At 47.4% G+C, this 14,119-nt stretch overlaps 1 protein-coding gene across 1 annotated transcript in view; it reads right to left on the bottom strand.

Moving 5' to 3' along the window:
* Positions 1–14,096, bottom strand: part of SLC25A47 (solute carrier family 25 member 47) — a 36,801-nt gene extending 22,705 nt beyond the window's left edge. The window contains 3 exon segments of the mRNA XM_083439060.1: positions 1,041–1,092; positions 1,095–1,189; positions 13,883–14,096. Of these exon segments, the coding sequence (XP_083295186.1) occupies positions 1,041–1,092; positions 1,095–1,189; positions 13,883–14,000 (265 nt within the window). The 5' untranslated portion in view covers positions 14,001–14,096.
* Between the last annotated feature and the right edge of the window lie 23 nt (positions 14,097–14,119).

Here is a 14,119-nt window from a genome sequence, read left to right as displayed (position 1 = left end):
GGGAAGAAATCCAGCCCGAAATCCTGGACAGCTGCTGTTCGCCAGTGTAAACTAATCTCATCCCTGCTTTGTCCCACCATCACCAGCTCCCTTGCTTCCCTTTTCCTTTTCTCTCTGGAATTGCTTCTCCTTCATCCCCCTAGTCCATATGTCCCAGGGCACATTTGGAAACCTAAGAAACTGGCGTGAGCACCACAAAATACCCATTGCACAGAAGAAATCTGGAGTTGCTGAGAAACTCCACCCAAAAAAACCCCCCACCAAATTGCAAAACACCTATAAACACCCAAAACAAATAAAACACAAAACAGGCATTCCCCCACAACTAAACAACCCTCCCAAAAGACAAAAACAGGGGGGAAATATCTGGAGGGGCAGCAACCTTGGCTGGCACCAAGGAGACTATCAGAGAATGCCATGGTGCCCATGGGCACTATGTTGGAGATCCCAATCCTACTCCACATCCTTCATCCTGCCCTAGTACATGTATTTGAAATAACCATGTCGTCTCCCCTGCCCTAGTTCCTTGCTTCCATTTCCCACCTCCTTTGTTGTTTCCTTGTGTATCTCATTTAGATTGTAAGCCCCTAGGGGCAGGGACCTGTCATACAGGTTCTGCACAAGGGGCCTCATGCATAAGATGGCACTCCAGACATTAACACAGGCATACTTTTAAGTTCCTGCCCCTTTGAGATTCTGCTTCAATTCCCCCACCAGTCTCTTTCGATTCACACCTGCGGCTGCGACTGATTCCTCCTTGACTTCGCCTTTCTCTATGGGCTCACCACGTATATGCAATCGTACGGAAAGAATATCCGATTTGCAATGGTTCCTGGAATTAATGACGCCGCCAGCTTTGAGTTCCACTAAGTGCCCCTACGCATGCTGAACTCGCGTCCACTAAAACCTCCGCCTTGGGGGCTCTGAAGGTCATTCGCCCTCTCCCTCCGGCGTGGGGGACCTGCCTGAAAGTTAACAGCAAGGAAACACAGCTGTCTCTCTTCATCAGCGGGCTGCTGGCTAGTTTATTTATTTATTACCTCCAATGGCTCCAGCGATGAAATCCATCTGCGCGGAGGGGAGCCAGCTCAGCTGCCTTTGCTTGTCCCAATTAAAAATGCTTCAGCCTTGGTGCAGGAAAGCAGACAGGCTCCGTCTTTCCAGGAACAAGAGGCCCTTCTGGATAGATCTGTAGTGGGGATGAGCAATAGGCTGAAGTTAGGAGCACCGGCTTCAAGGCATACGTAACCGAGAGCCGGCAGGAGGAGGCTGGGACTTTGAATCAGCCTCGGGAGTCCTGTCGATGCTGCAGAACTCCACAAGGCATGGCTGAACCACTGCCGGCACAAGGCCCTCCCTCCTTCTGCCTTTTGCTCTCCAAATCACCAAGGGCAAAAGAGCGCTGCAGTTCAACTGGACCGGGGTCAATTTGCACTCGGGACATTGGGGTGTTAAAGTTCCTCTGCCGCACTCTTGGCTTGGCAAGGAGCGACGATGCCAGCCAAGCCTTGCTTCTCATGCCAAGTGGTCACAGGCAATCAGGCCCTCCTCACCCAGGAACACATCATGAGAGTTGAGCGGTACAGGAAATGGTTTGAATGCATGGGGTTCCAAGGTCAGTGCCTGAGAGCTGTAGTTTGAAGGATTTAGCAACACCTGGAAAAAAAACTTTGCCTAAGACATTGAAATGGGGCTGCCAGTCAGAGGAGAGTATTGGGCAAAATCAGCCCACAGTCTGACTCTATAGACAGGTTGAGAAGGTGCCTTTACTTTTGTATGTTCTAAACATGCACCCGAGGCCTGAAGCACGAGACCTTTTGACTGCTCCTTCCACCATTCAAAAAAGGGGTTGTCACTGGAAATTAGAATATTTAGGACAAGGGTTCATAGACACACATTTCCATAAGCTTTAAATATATGCTATATGCATATATTCGTACACAGGATTTAAATGTCATAGAATGCAAGCCAAGTGATTTTCCTATCCAAGCCACCACAGATAAACAGTTTAGCTTAGCTTATTCATTAAGAATATGTCATAATACTCAATAAACAATCAATAAGCCCAGATTATCCCAAATCCTCTTCCATTTACCACCCATTAATTTTCCCAACAGCTCGGTCTTCAAACCAATTAAATTCTCCTTCGATTATCCCCATTTGTTACCTCCCATATGATCTATGGGTAATCTTAAATGAATTTTCCCCTCCATGAATGAATAGCTTATCGTTGCTGTTTGGTGGCAGAGATGATTGCTGTTATAAGAAGAGCTTCTGGTGTGCCTGCTTTATAAACATAGGAATACTGACTTGGAGAGGATCTGCAAAGAAGAGTGGGACAAAATACCTCCTGAGATGTGTGCAAACCTGGTGGCCACCTGCAAGAAACGTCTGACCTCTGTAATTGCCAACAAGGGTTTTGCCACCAAGTACTAAGTCATCTTTTGCATCTTTTACTTATTTCACTCATTACAATGCACATCAATCTCTGACTTTTGTCTTCTGGGTTTCTTGGGGTTGTCCTGTTGTTATTCTGTCTCTCACAGCCACAATAAACCTACCATTAAAATTATGGACTGGTCATTTTTTCGTCAGAGGGCAAACGGGCAAATTTAGCAGGGGATCAAATATTTTTTCCCCTCACTGTAAATGTGTTGTGGAAGTGGGGGGGTTATTGATTTGTTGTTCTTATTTTTACTATGTATTTTGTGGTTTATATATCGCAATTTTATGATGTGAACTGCCCTGAGGCCTGCAAAAGAAGGTCAGCACAAAAATTTAATAAATAAAAATAAAATTGGTCCAACTGGTTCAGTTAAACAGTAAAAGTTATTAAAGCTTGTCCACGTCCGCAGCTTGGAAGCACATGGCTTCCCTCCCCCGAGAATCCTGGGAACTGTAGTTTCAGGCTCCTGGAAAGTAAAGCGCCATGGGGGTAAACTACGGTTCCCAGAAATTGTGTGGGGAAATCTTGTGCTTTAAAGGTATGGTGTGGAAAAGAGTTTATTCCGTAGTTTTCCCAGGTTAACACTTAACGATCATGTGTCGCTTATTAACAAGAGTGCTTCTCCCTTTGTCCCTGTGATGCTGCAGAGGTTGCCAAGTCTGGCTGAAGGTGCCTCCTAACATGCATTCCTTTGAAAATTCTTCTGCCTGAAGATGTCTGTCCTGACCAAAGAGCCATCTGGGGGCACATGTACTCAGTGTATCATAAAGGCACCTCTGGCCTAGTGTACCTTGTTTGTTCCTGTTCTCCACCTGTGACCCGCTGAATAGCCTTGATCACTTTGGCTCATATTGTGTGGGGGAAAAACTTGATATAGATCGATATCCCATGTGGGATAATTAATAAAAGAATTGGCTGGATCCCTATATCCAAAACATGGGGCTAAACACACTCTCTTGCAAGAGACAGCCCCCAGCAGAGATCAAAATCACAGAAGTGTGATTTGTGAAGTGTGAGGAACACAGGCTGCTAGACCTTTTAAATGTCCCGTTTAATCCGCTTACAACGCTTCACCTCTCTACTTCTCTCACAATGAACAGACCACACCATTAGAAAGTTTAAATGCTTTACTTACAAACCCCAAAGGTCAGATACATGTGTTATTCGATGCAGCAGCAATAAGAACACAGGTAAAAATCTTGTGTTTACAAAATGCAGAAAAATATTTCTGAGCACACAGTCTGGGCTTGAAGCAGTCGATCAGAAATCCTTGCACTGATGGAACGAGGGAGCTGGATACCACCCAGCAGTGCCACCTGGATACTCAGCTACTTCTCATATTTCGGACTCTTGCAGCAATGCCCATGATCATCCTTCCCCCTGTAGCAAAACACTGTTGTGGGCAGTGGCTGTCTGCTCCATCCCATGCACCTAGGCTCTGATCCCTCAAGACAAAAGTGCACATGAGTGATGGTCCAGCAGTGGTTGGGAGTGCCTGGACTTTGCCTGTGTCCCAGACACTCAATACCGCTGCTGCTGCTGCACCGTGAGTGTGGGGGAAGGCCACTCCCACCTTAGGCTAATTCCACCTGGCCTAGGGGGCGGGGCCCAGACTCACCTTCGCCACAGCTTTAAGAGGCCTCATGGAGGCACTGGGACACCGCTGCTGCACCGTGAGTGTGGGGGAAGGCCACTCACTCCTCAGGCTAATTCCACCTGGCCTAGGGTGGGCTTGAAGCCACAGCTTTAAGAGGCCTCATTGAGGCACTGGGACACCGCTGCTGTTGCTGCACTGTGAGTTGGGAAGGCCGCTCCCTCCTCAGGCTAACTCCACCAGGCCTAGGGGGCGGGGCCAGACTCACCTCCGCTACAGTTTTAAGGACACTGGTGCTGCTGCACCAAATGTTAAAAACGTTTTTATATATTTTAAAGTGTTTTAAAGGGGTTTTTACTTTTTACTTTGTTGTACCACTGTGAACAGTGGTTTTTATCTATTTTTATTTTGTTCCGTTTTATTGTGGTTTGGGGTGGGGATTGGTTTTGTTTAGGTATAATTGTTTTTGGTTTGTTTTGTTTTTCTATTTTGTAAATGGAGGCTAGTATGAGGCTTGGGATTACTACCGTGGAGCGGCGAGGGAGGTATGGCGGTGGGGGCAGATGTTATAGGCGAAGGGGATCGAGATACGGATATGCTTGTACCCCTTCCAATCTGCGCCCCATCCCGAGGGACAAGGGTAGGGTGAGCAAGGATTACTCACCTCCGTCACTGGTGTTGTACAATGCCAGGTCTATAGGCAACAAAACCGCCACTCTGCGAGATTTCTTCATCTCGCAGGGGGTCGACCTGGCTTGTGTGAAGGAGACCTGGGTGCGCGAAGGGGAAACTGTTACCTTACGAGAGATGGCGCCCCCGGGTTTCTCCGTCCTCCACCAGTCACGGACTGTGGGCCGGGGGGGGGGGGAGGGGTGGCATTATTAATCCGGGAAGATTGTTCTTTCAGGGCTCTACCATCGCCATCGATCCCCGGCATTGAATGTGTTGGCCTAGTGTGGGGCTCTGAGGTGAGCTTGGCTGTCTGGCTGCTGTACCGGCCACATAGTGCACCAGCAGCCACCCTGTCAGGCCTGCTGGAGGCTGTGGCCGGCTGGGCCTTGGAGTTCCCTAACCTATTGGTATTGGGGGACTTCAACATCCATGCTGATGCCACTCCCTCCTCACAGGCTCTGGACCTGGTGTCTTCCATGGCGACACTAGGGCTCTCCCAGTTTGTTTCAGGCCCCACACATCAAGCAGGCCACACGCTGGATTTGATCTCTGGCTGGGACGGGACGATATGGGATTGAGGAGGCAACTCCCATCTCTTGCGGGGGTGCAACTAGTGCCAGCATCGTCCGTTAAGAATTTGGGTGTAATCTTCGATACCTCCCTCTCTATGGAGGCGCAGATTACAGCTATAACAAAGGCGGCATTTTTTCATCTCCGCCAAGCTAAGCAGTTGGCCCCTTATCTCTCTCGCCCTGACCTAGCCACTGTGATCCACGCGACGGTCACTTCCAGATTGGATTATTGTAACTCGCTCTACGTGGGGCTGCCCTTGAGACTGACCCAGAAACTCCAGCGGGTGCAGAATGCAGCGGCGAGACTCCTTATGGGGTCTTCGCTGCGAGATCACATTCATCCGGTACTATACCAGCTGCACTGGCTCCCGGTGGAGTACAGGATCAGGTTTAAGGTGCTGGTTTTAACCTTTAAAGCCCTATACGGCCTAGGTCCCTCGTACCTACAGGACCGCCTCTCCTGGTATGCCCCACAGAGGAACCTATGGTCTGCAAATAAAAACATCCTGACGGTCCCAGGCCTCAGAGAGGTTAGGCTGGCCTAAACTAGAGCCAGGGCTTTCTTGGCTGTGGCTCCAATCTGGTGGAACGCTCTGTCACAAGAGACTAGGGCCCTGCGGGACCTGACATCTTTCCGCAGGGCCTGTTGTTCCACCAGGCCTTTGGTCAGGGCGCAGCCTGACTCCCTCCTCTGGCAACCTGCACAGAATTTTGCTTAACGGTTGCCATTAATTTGATTTTAATTAATTTTTATAATGAAATGTTTTTAGAATGTTGGATTATTTGATTGTTTGATTATTTGATTGTTGTTTGCCGCCCTGAGCCCGGCTTCGGCTGGGGAGGGCGGGATATAAATAAAATTTATTATTGTTATTATTATTATTATTACCCACAGCCCCTCGTGCATTTGGAACTATGCTTCTAAACCAGGGGGAGGTGGGTGCAGGTTCCCACTTTGCACATTCCACAGGAAGCATGTACAGTGGTACCTCAGGTTACAGACGCTTCAGGTTACATACGCTTCAGGTTACAGACGCTTCAGGTTACAGACTCCGCTAACCCAGAAATAGTGCTTCAGGTTAAGAACTTTGCTTCAGGATAAGAACAGAAACCGTGCTCCAGCAGTGCGGCGGCAACAGGAGGCCCCATTAGCTAAAGTGGTGCTTCAGGTTAAGAACAGTTTCAGGTTAAACCAGGACCTCCGGAACGAATTAAGTACTTAACCCGAGGTACCACTGTACGAGGAACCAGCTTGCATGACTCAGGCTTCCTCAGTTACTGCTTCTTCGCTGTAGCCAAAAGCATTAATAAGTAAAGTTGTTGAATGGGCTCTGAAGGATCTTGCCACAACGCAGCCAAAGATTAGGTTTCTTTTCTCTTCTTGAATGGAATGTGTGTGTCACCCTTCTGCAGAGGCCACGCAGATCTTCTCCGTATCAATGGCTAAATGAAACCTTCATGTATATAGTGTTACCAAAGCTGCTAAGCAGGCAAATATTAGGCGCTCTTCTGCATTTACCTATGTATTTCCACTGATACATGCAAGCTCTGTGCATTTGGAATTAGACATGTGCTTCTTCTATGTATTCCTCTCCCGGAGCCAGTTTGTCCTGTTCTGGGCATTAAGCTGTACTCTGTTTCAAGTGTCATGATCCTGAAACAAAATATATCCTGACCAACCTATAGAAACTTGCAGAATCAGTTCTGAAAGGCTGCAGAATCCATTCTGATAGCGTTGAATGAAAATTATTGCACCCTCAACTTCATTTGGGTTTCTAGCTGCATTAGTTGTTAAGAAGAAGAAGAAGAAGAAGAAGAAGAAGAGGAGGAGGAGGAGGAGGAGGAGGAGGAGGAGGAGTAGTTTGGATTTGATATCCCACTTTATCACTACCCTAAGGAGTCTCAAAGCGGCCAATAATCTCCTTTCCCCGCCTCCCCCACAACAAACACTCTGTGAGGTGAGTGGGGCTGAGAGACTTCAGAGAAGTGTGATTGGCCCGAGGTCACCCAGCAGCTGCATGTGGAGGAACAGGGAATCAAACCCGGTTCACCAGATTACGAGTCCACCACTCTTAACCGCTACACCACACAGGCTCTAGTTAGGGCCCGAGTCACAATTTATATAAGGACAGAGTGTGCTCGGTTTCCATACTTAACCGCCCAGACCCTATTAAAACACCTTACTCTTTTTGCATGGAACATTCTCTTCACATTTGTCCTCCGGCAGGTAATGCTTCATTGCATCCTTGTCAATACGTAGTAGTGAATAAGAACCGCTGATTCCCGTGCAGAAAATGCCACTGCTACAGGGTAAAAGCGAGGGGCAAAGAACATTTTGTGTTCATAGGGAACTACCTTATACTGAATCAGACCATTGGGGTCCATCCAGCTCCATGCTGTCTACACTGGCTGGCAGCTGCTCTCCAGGGTTTCAGAAAGGGAGTCTCTCTCAGCCCTACCTGCTTGGTTTCGGTGTTACCGGTACTTTTTTTAGTGTGAGCTGGTTGACAAGGAATTTGTGCCTTTGGAAAAACCCTGCTCTGACTGATTTCCCTCTCTCCTCCCATCTTCAGTCCCAGCCCATCGGTGCAAGGAATGAGAGTTGAGAATGTGGCATTAACACCACTGCTCTGTCGCATCCAGCTGTTGCCCTATCCAGCTGTGAACTCACCCGTCCACTGTCATCCTTTTAAGAACTTTGTTTTTGGAGGAAACATAACGAAACAACCCAAATTATTTGCTTCTCCCACTATTATCTCATCGGGTGATTTTGATTGCTAGGCAGACACAACCCCTTGGCCTTCTGTCCAAATCATTGCACTCATTGCACTCAGGCTACCTTGACGGGGAGAGCCAGCTCAAACAAAATCTCTGATGCCGTGTCACGGTTTTGTTTGCCCATTGCGGCATTAAAATGTCTGTGTCAGACTGGCAGGGCTTGAACTTGGCACGCGTCAAGGTGGGTGGTTAAGGGGGTGGAATCACCTGGCTAGGCATGCAAAGGACAGGGTATCGTCACCAAACAATGTGCGTGCTGTAAGAAAAAAATTCATAGCAGCACACTGCTCTATGTGTCTACTCAGAATAATAATAATTTATTATTTATACCCTGCCCATCTGGCTGGGTTTCCCCAGCCACTCTAGGCAGCTTCCAACAGAATATTAAAATACAATAACCTATTAAACTTTAAAAGCTTCCCTAAACAGAGCTGCCTTCAGATGCCTTCTAAAAGTCTGGTAGTTGTTTTTCTCTTTGACAACTGGTGGAAGGGCATTCCACAGGGCGGGTGCCACTACCGAGAAGGCCCTCTGCCTGGTTCCCTGTAACTTGGCTTTTCACAGTGAGGGAACCGCCAGAAGGCCCTCGGCACTGGACCTCAGTGTCCAGGCAGAATGATGGGGGTGGCGATGCTCCTTCAGCTGTATACTGGACCGAGGTCGTCTAGGGCTTTAAAGGTCAGCACCAACACTTTGAATTGTGCTCAGAAATGTACTGGGAGCCAATGTAGGTCTTTCAAGACCGGTGTTATGTGGTCTTGGCGGCCGCTCCCAGTCACCAGTCTAGCTGCTGCATTCTGGATGAGTTGTAGTTTCCGGGTCACCTTCAAAGGTAGCCCCATGTAGAGCGCATTGCAGTCCAAGCGAGAGATAAGTTGAGCATGCACCACTCTGGCGAGACAGTCTGCGGGCAGGTAGGGTCTCAGCCTGAGTACCAGATGGAGTTGGTAGACAGCTGCCCTGGACACAGAATTGACCTGCGCCTCCATGGACAGCTGTGAGTCCAGAATGACTCCCAGGCTGCACACCTGGTCCTTCAGGTTACCCCATTCAGGACCAGGGAGTCCTCCATACCCACCCGCCTCCTGTCCCCCCAAAACAGTACTTCTGCCTTGTCAGGATTCAACCTCAATCTGTCATTGAGTTCCACGGGGTTCGCTCTCAGGTAAAAGATTATCGCCTAGGCCAAAGAGTTATCCTAATAGCATCAAGAGCATGAGGCTACCAAAAATAATTAGGGGATTGTACTAAATTCTCTTGTGTAATTTTTTTTTGCAGCAGCAAACAAGTGGCGCAATCCCACAGCCCTGTGCTTCATCTTTCTGTAGATGGGAGCATTAAATATTGACCTAAGGAGCAATCCTATGCACAAACTGGTGTTAGGTTAAACTGGTGTAAAGTTACACCAGATCCAAACCCACCAGGTAGCTTAGAAGGCTAGGATTGACTCATCCAGTGAGCTTCATGACTGAGTGGGAATTTGAACCCTGATCTCCCAGGTCCTAGTCTAACCACATTCTAACCACGACACCACACTGGCTTCCTAGAGTATTTCTGCTATGGGGCAGCTATATAAATTAAGTAGGTCAATAAATATGGGGAAAGCAGAATGTCCCTTAGAGAAGGATCTGACATATTTTCCTTCAAGCTTGAATTTGTTTTGTTGTTGTTTCATTTGATGCTTTAACTTGTAAACAGCTTTGATTCTTTTTTCTTTAAAATATAAAGTGGTATAGAAATGAAAAGCTGGGAAAAGAGGAGACTGAGAGGAGATATGATAGCCATCTTCAAATATCCCAGGGGCTATCACATGGAAGATGGAGAGAGCTTGTTTTCTCCTGCTCTAGAGGGTAGGACTCGAACCAATGGCTTCAAGTTACAAGAAAGGAGATTCTGACTACATATTTGGAAAAAAACTTTCTGACAGTAAGAGGTGTTCAGCAGTGGAATGGTCTCCCTCGGAGGGTTTGGAAGAAGAGTTTGGATTTGATATCCCGCTTTATCACTACCCTAAGGAGTCTCAAAGCGGCTAACCATCTCCTTTTCCCTTCCTCCCCCACAACACTCTGTGAGGTGAGTGGGGCTGAGAGACTTCAGAGAAGTGTGACTAGCCCAAGGTCACCCAGCAGCCGCATGTGGAGGAGCGGGGAAGTGAACCCGGTTCACCAGATTACGAGTCCACCGCTCTTAACCACTACACCACACTGGTGGTGGGCTCTCCTTCCTTGGATGTTTTTAAGCAGAGGTTGGATGGCCATCTGTCATGGATGCTTTAGCTGAGATTCCTGCATTGCAGGGGGTTGGACTAGATGATTCTATTTTATTATTATTATTATTATTATTATTATTATTATTATTATTATTATACTAATAATAACAATAAATTTTATTGGGGGAAAGGTGCCTAGACATTCTGTTGTGGCAACCCTAACCTATTTCAAGGTGCCATTTGCCAATTTAGCTTATATATCTGAATTCCTAACATCGAGTTACAAGCATTGTGAAATATATATGTATCTGAAATTAGGAGACAGGGGCTGGATTCAACTAACCTGTCTGGCCAGGACAACAGGGCTCCCCCTATCCCAACCCGCAAAATAAGATAAAGGTTCAATAAACAGGTTATGTAGAAGCAACCGGAGTGTAATGAGGAAAATCCTTTTTTAAAAAACCCCAAAGTCTAATAATAAATGGTTGCCTCCAGGAAGAATATAAGCACTTAATGGTCGCAAAGTATACAGAAGTTGTAGATCAAAGGGAGAGCCAAGCTTGTCATCAGTTTTTAGCACAGGTGGCAACTTACGACTGACATGTCATCATCTCTAACTTCAATAACTGACATTACATATGTGGGAACTGTTTAGGGTCACAAAGTTAATAGATAATAAGGACCAATCCTTTCTCAATAAGCGAGCGCACCCAGTAGGAAGTGAAGTCTTTAGCAATAAGAATCCCACTTTAAGGTTTGCCAGAGGGGGAAAACAATAACCCAAAGATCTGTGTGAAAGCACAGAATATTATTGAAGTTTAGAAGTTACTGGAAGATTTGGGGAATGCAAAAAATGTTTGCAAGGGTTTTAGTTTTTTTTTTTAAGTGTGTGTTTTTCAACAGATACTAAAGATTAGATACCTTCATAATAATAATAATAAAAGATGGGTGCATGTGTGTTTTGTTTCCTGAGCCCACAAGCTTAAAACATTCCAGTGGTTCAAAATATGGAAGCCAGCGAAAATGCCTTTCAGATGTACAGGATTCCTTTGGGTTGTTGTTTTCTTCTAAGACGACGGAAGATGACGAATGGTTTTTGGAATGCTCAGTCTTGGCCAAAGGAGCAGAGCCATAAAAACTCAAGAGCAGCCATTGATTTGCCTCAAAGCAAGACGGCCAGGATGCCAGTAGTCCAATCCAAGTAGGACATTGTAAATCACAGATGGTTCAATAGAAGATGGGCCAGATCAAGCGCCAGAAGCCCTACCAAATTTTAAGGCATGGCAAATCATTTGGTTGCATTTTAATCAAGGGATGGATAGTCACTTGTAAGGAAAAGTGAGGCCGGGGAAAAATAAATATGCCTCCTTATATAATCACCTGATTTCTAGGACAGTCAATTGTTTTAAGCTGTTTTTAATACTATCTTTTAATGTTGTAACCTGCACTGGGACCTTAGGATAAAGGGTGGGTAAATAATAATAATAATAATAATAATAATGTCACATTTTGCTTTCAGGTGTATGAATGCATCATTTTGGATCTGAGTCTCTGCTTCCTGAAGGTGAAGTCTTCACTTTGAGATGGTGGCAAATTTTCTTATGCCCCTGACCCAGCTTGTGCAGCAAATAAACTGAGCCCTGGACCACTTTTGGGAGAACAGATGTACGAATACAGAAATTGGCTGTTCCTGCCTATAGAACAGGGTTTCCCAAACTTGGGTCTCCAGCTGTTTTGGGACTACAATTCCCATCATCCCTGACCACTGGTCTTCTGGTCTTGCTAGCTAGGGATGATGGGAGTTGTAACCCTGATACTGTATAGAGGAAGGAGCTGGTCAGGCATATGAAAGGCGAAGCATTTTTGCCTTGCTGCTGTCGCTTATCTAGCTGCTAACTATATGGCTGTCCTCCATTTGTTACACAAGGCATGACTAAGAGATACAGTGGTACCTTGGGTTAAGAACTTAATTCATTCTGGAGGTCTGTTCTTAACCTGAAGCACCACTTTAGCTAATGGGGCCTCCTGCTGCCGCTGCGCCGCCGCTGCATGATTTCTGTTCTCATCCTGAAGCAAAGTTCTTAACCCAAGCTACTATTTCTGGGTTAGCGGAGTCTGTAACCTGAAGCATATGTAACCCAAGGTACCACTGTACTCCTTGGTGGTGGTGGAAAGGGCACACTTGGAAAATGTGTGTTAACTTGCCATGGCGAATCCAGGAGTTGCCCCTCTGTGGCCAAACCATAGTTTTTGTGTTCTGTGCAGCACCTAACATTCTGCTGAGGCTAAGTAAATGCCGAATAGGCACAAAAGTCTGGAAAGAAAATCCCAAGTCAAAATTAATCATTACATGACACTCTACACTGTAGAGTTCCTTCAGAAGCACTCCAGTTAATATAGTAAGGCTCCAGCCAGTATATTAAACCCCTGTTGTGGTTTAACTGTGAGTGCCCTACTGATGCGGGGGGGGGGGAATGCCTGCCTTTCTCCCACAAAACAGAAAAACAGTGCCCAAGTTCATGGAAGCAGATGTGAGTCATAGCCCGATGGCACCTTACTCCAATAGGAATGCAAGATCAGCTCTCACAGTAGCCCAACAGATGCCTTTAGCAAGCAGGTGTTCAGTGCAACCATTAAGATATAAAGAACCTTTTCACACACTCTCAACAGTTCTCTTAAACAGCATCCAAACAGTTAAACAGTTCTCTTGGCAGCAGCATCCAAGTCACAAGGATGGGGAACCTGGTACCCTCCAGATGGTGCTGAACTCCATCTCCCATCATTCCCAGCCACAATTGGCCAATGGTCAGGGATGATGGGTCTTGTAGTCCAACAAAATCCAGAAGGTCCACATAAATAATAATGATAATAAAATACCTATTCTATTAGATGTCTTTAAAAATAAAATAGCAATTATATTCAAGGATCATGATTTTATTATTCTTATCATTTTCAGAATGTAGGTTATGTAAATATGCAATTATATGTGTGGGGGGAGCACAAGAGAAAAAGCATGGCTGATGGGTCCATAATGAGGACCACCCCCATAAGAAAATTCGGCTTAATCCCGGGGCCCTTGTGTTCTTGATGCAGCAGTATTTGCCAACCTGGTGCCATCCATAAGCTTCGGACTGCAACTCCCATCACCCCCAGAAAGGCAGCTGGAGTCGGAAACTGTTGGAGGGCACCAGGCTGCTACAGGCCGAGAAACAGTATACCTCTGTAACAGAGAGACGGGGGTGGGATGCGCTTGCCCAGAAGCTTGCGCGCTTGCCCAGAAGCATCCCCATCGGCTGGCTTGTCGCGCAGCCCGAAATCCTGGGCATCCGATCCTCGGAACCAAGGGAGATGCCAAGGAGTTCAGTGGAGCTTCCCGCTACCCAACAGGCAGCTCTTTCTTCCGTCCTCTTCAGTCTCTGGCCTCTGTCCAACTCCCCCCCCCCCGCGCCCCCTCGACGGCAAGGCAAGCGCCTTCCTTGCTCCCACTTCTCCCCTGGGCGCGAGATCCACTGCTCTCCAGGGCCTGCGCAACCGTCTCCCGCTTTCCCTCCCCGCGCCGCCACATCGCCAAAGGCGCCGTCACCGCGCCAGCCTCGCGCGCAAAAACGCACCGACACAAAGCCACCGCTTGTGCTCTTCCTGCGTCTGGCGGGCGGAGCTCCAGCTGCCTTGGCCCGCGTCCTCCGGCCCGCCCTCGCCGCGCTGCTTTCCTAACCACTGGCTTCCCATCCCCGGCAGCCTCCCTCGCCGCGCAGCCAATGAGAGGCCCGGGCGGAGGGCCGACCTGAAAGGGTGTTGCCTGGCCAGGCGCGTCTCATTGGCGGCGCCCGCTTCCCCAAAAGGCTCGG

The sequence above is a fragment of the Podarcis tiliguerta genome (genome assembly GCF_965153285.1).
Source record: "Podarcis tiliguerta genome assembly, chromosome: 1".
Taxonomy (NCBI): Eukaryota; Metazoa; Chordata; class Lepidosauria; order Squamata; family Lacertidae; genus Podarcis; species Podarcis tiliguerta.
Note: the sequence above shows the minus strand (reverse complement) of the source record. Positions and strands in the feature narration are given on the sequence as shown.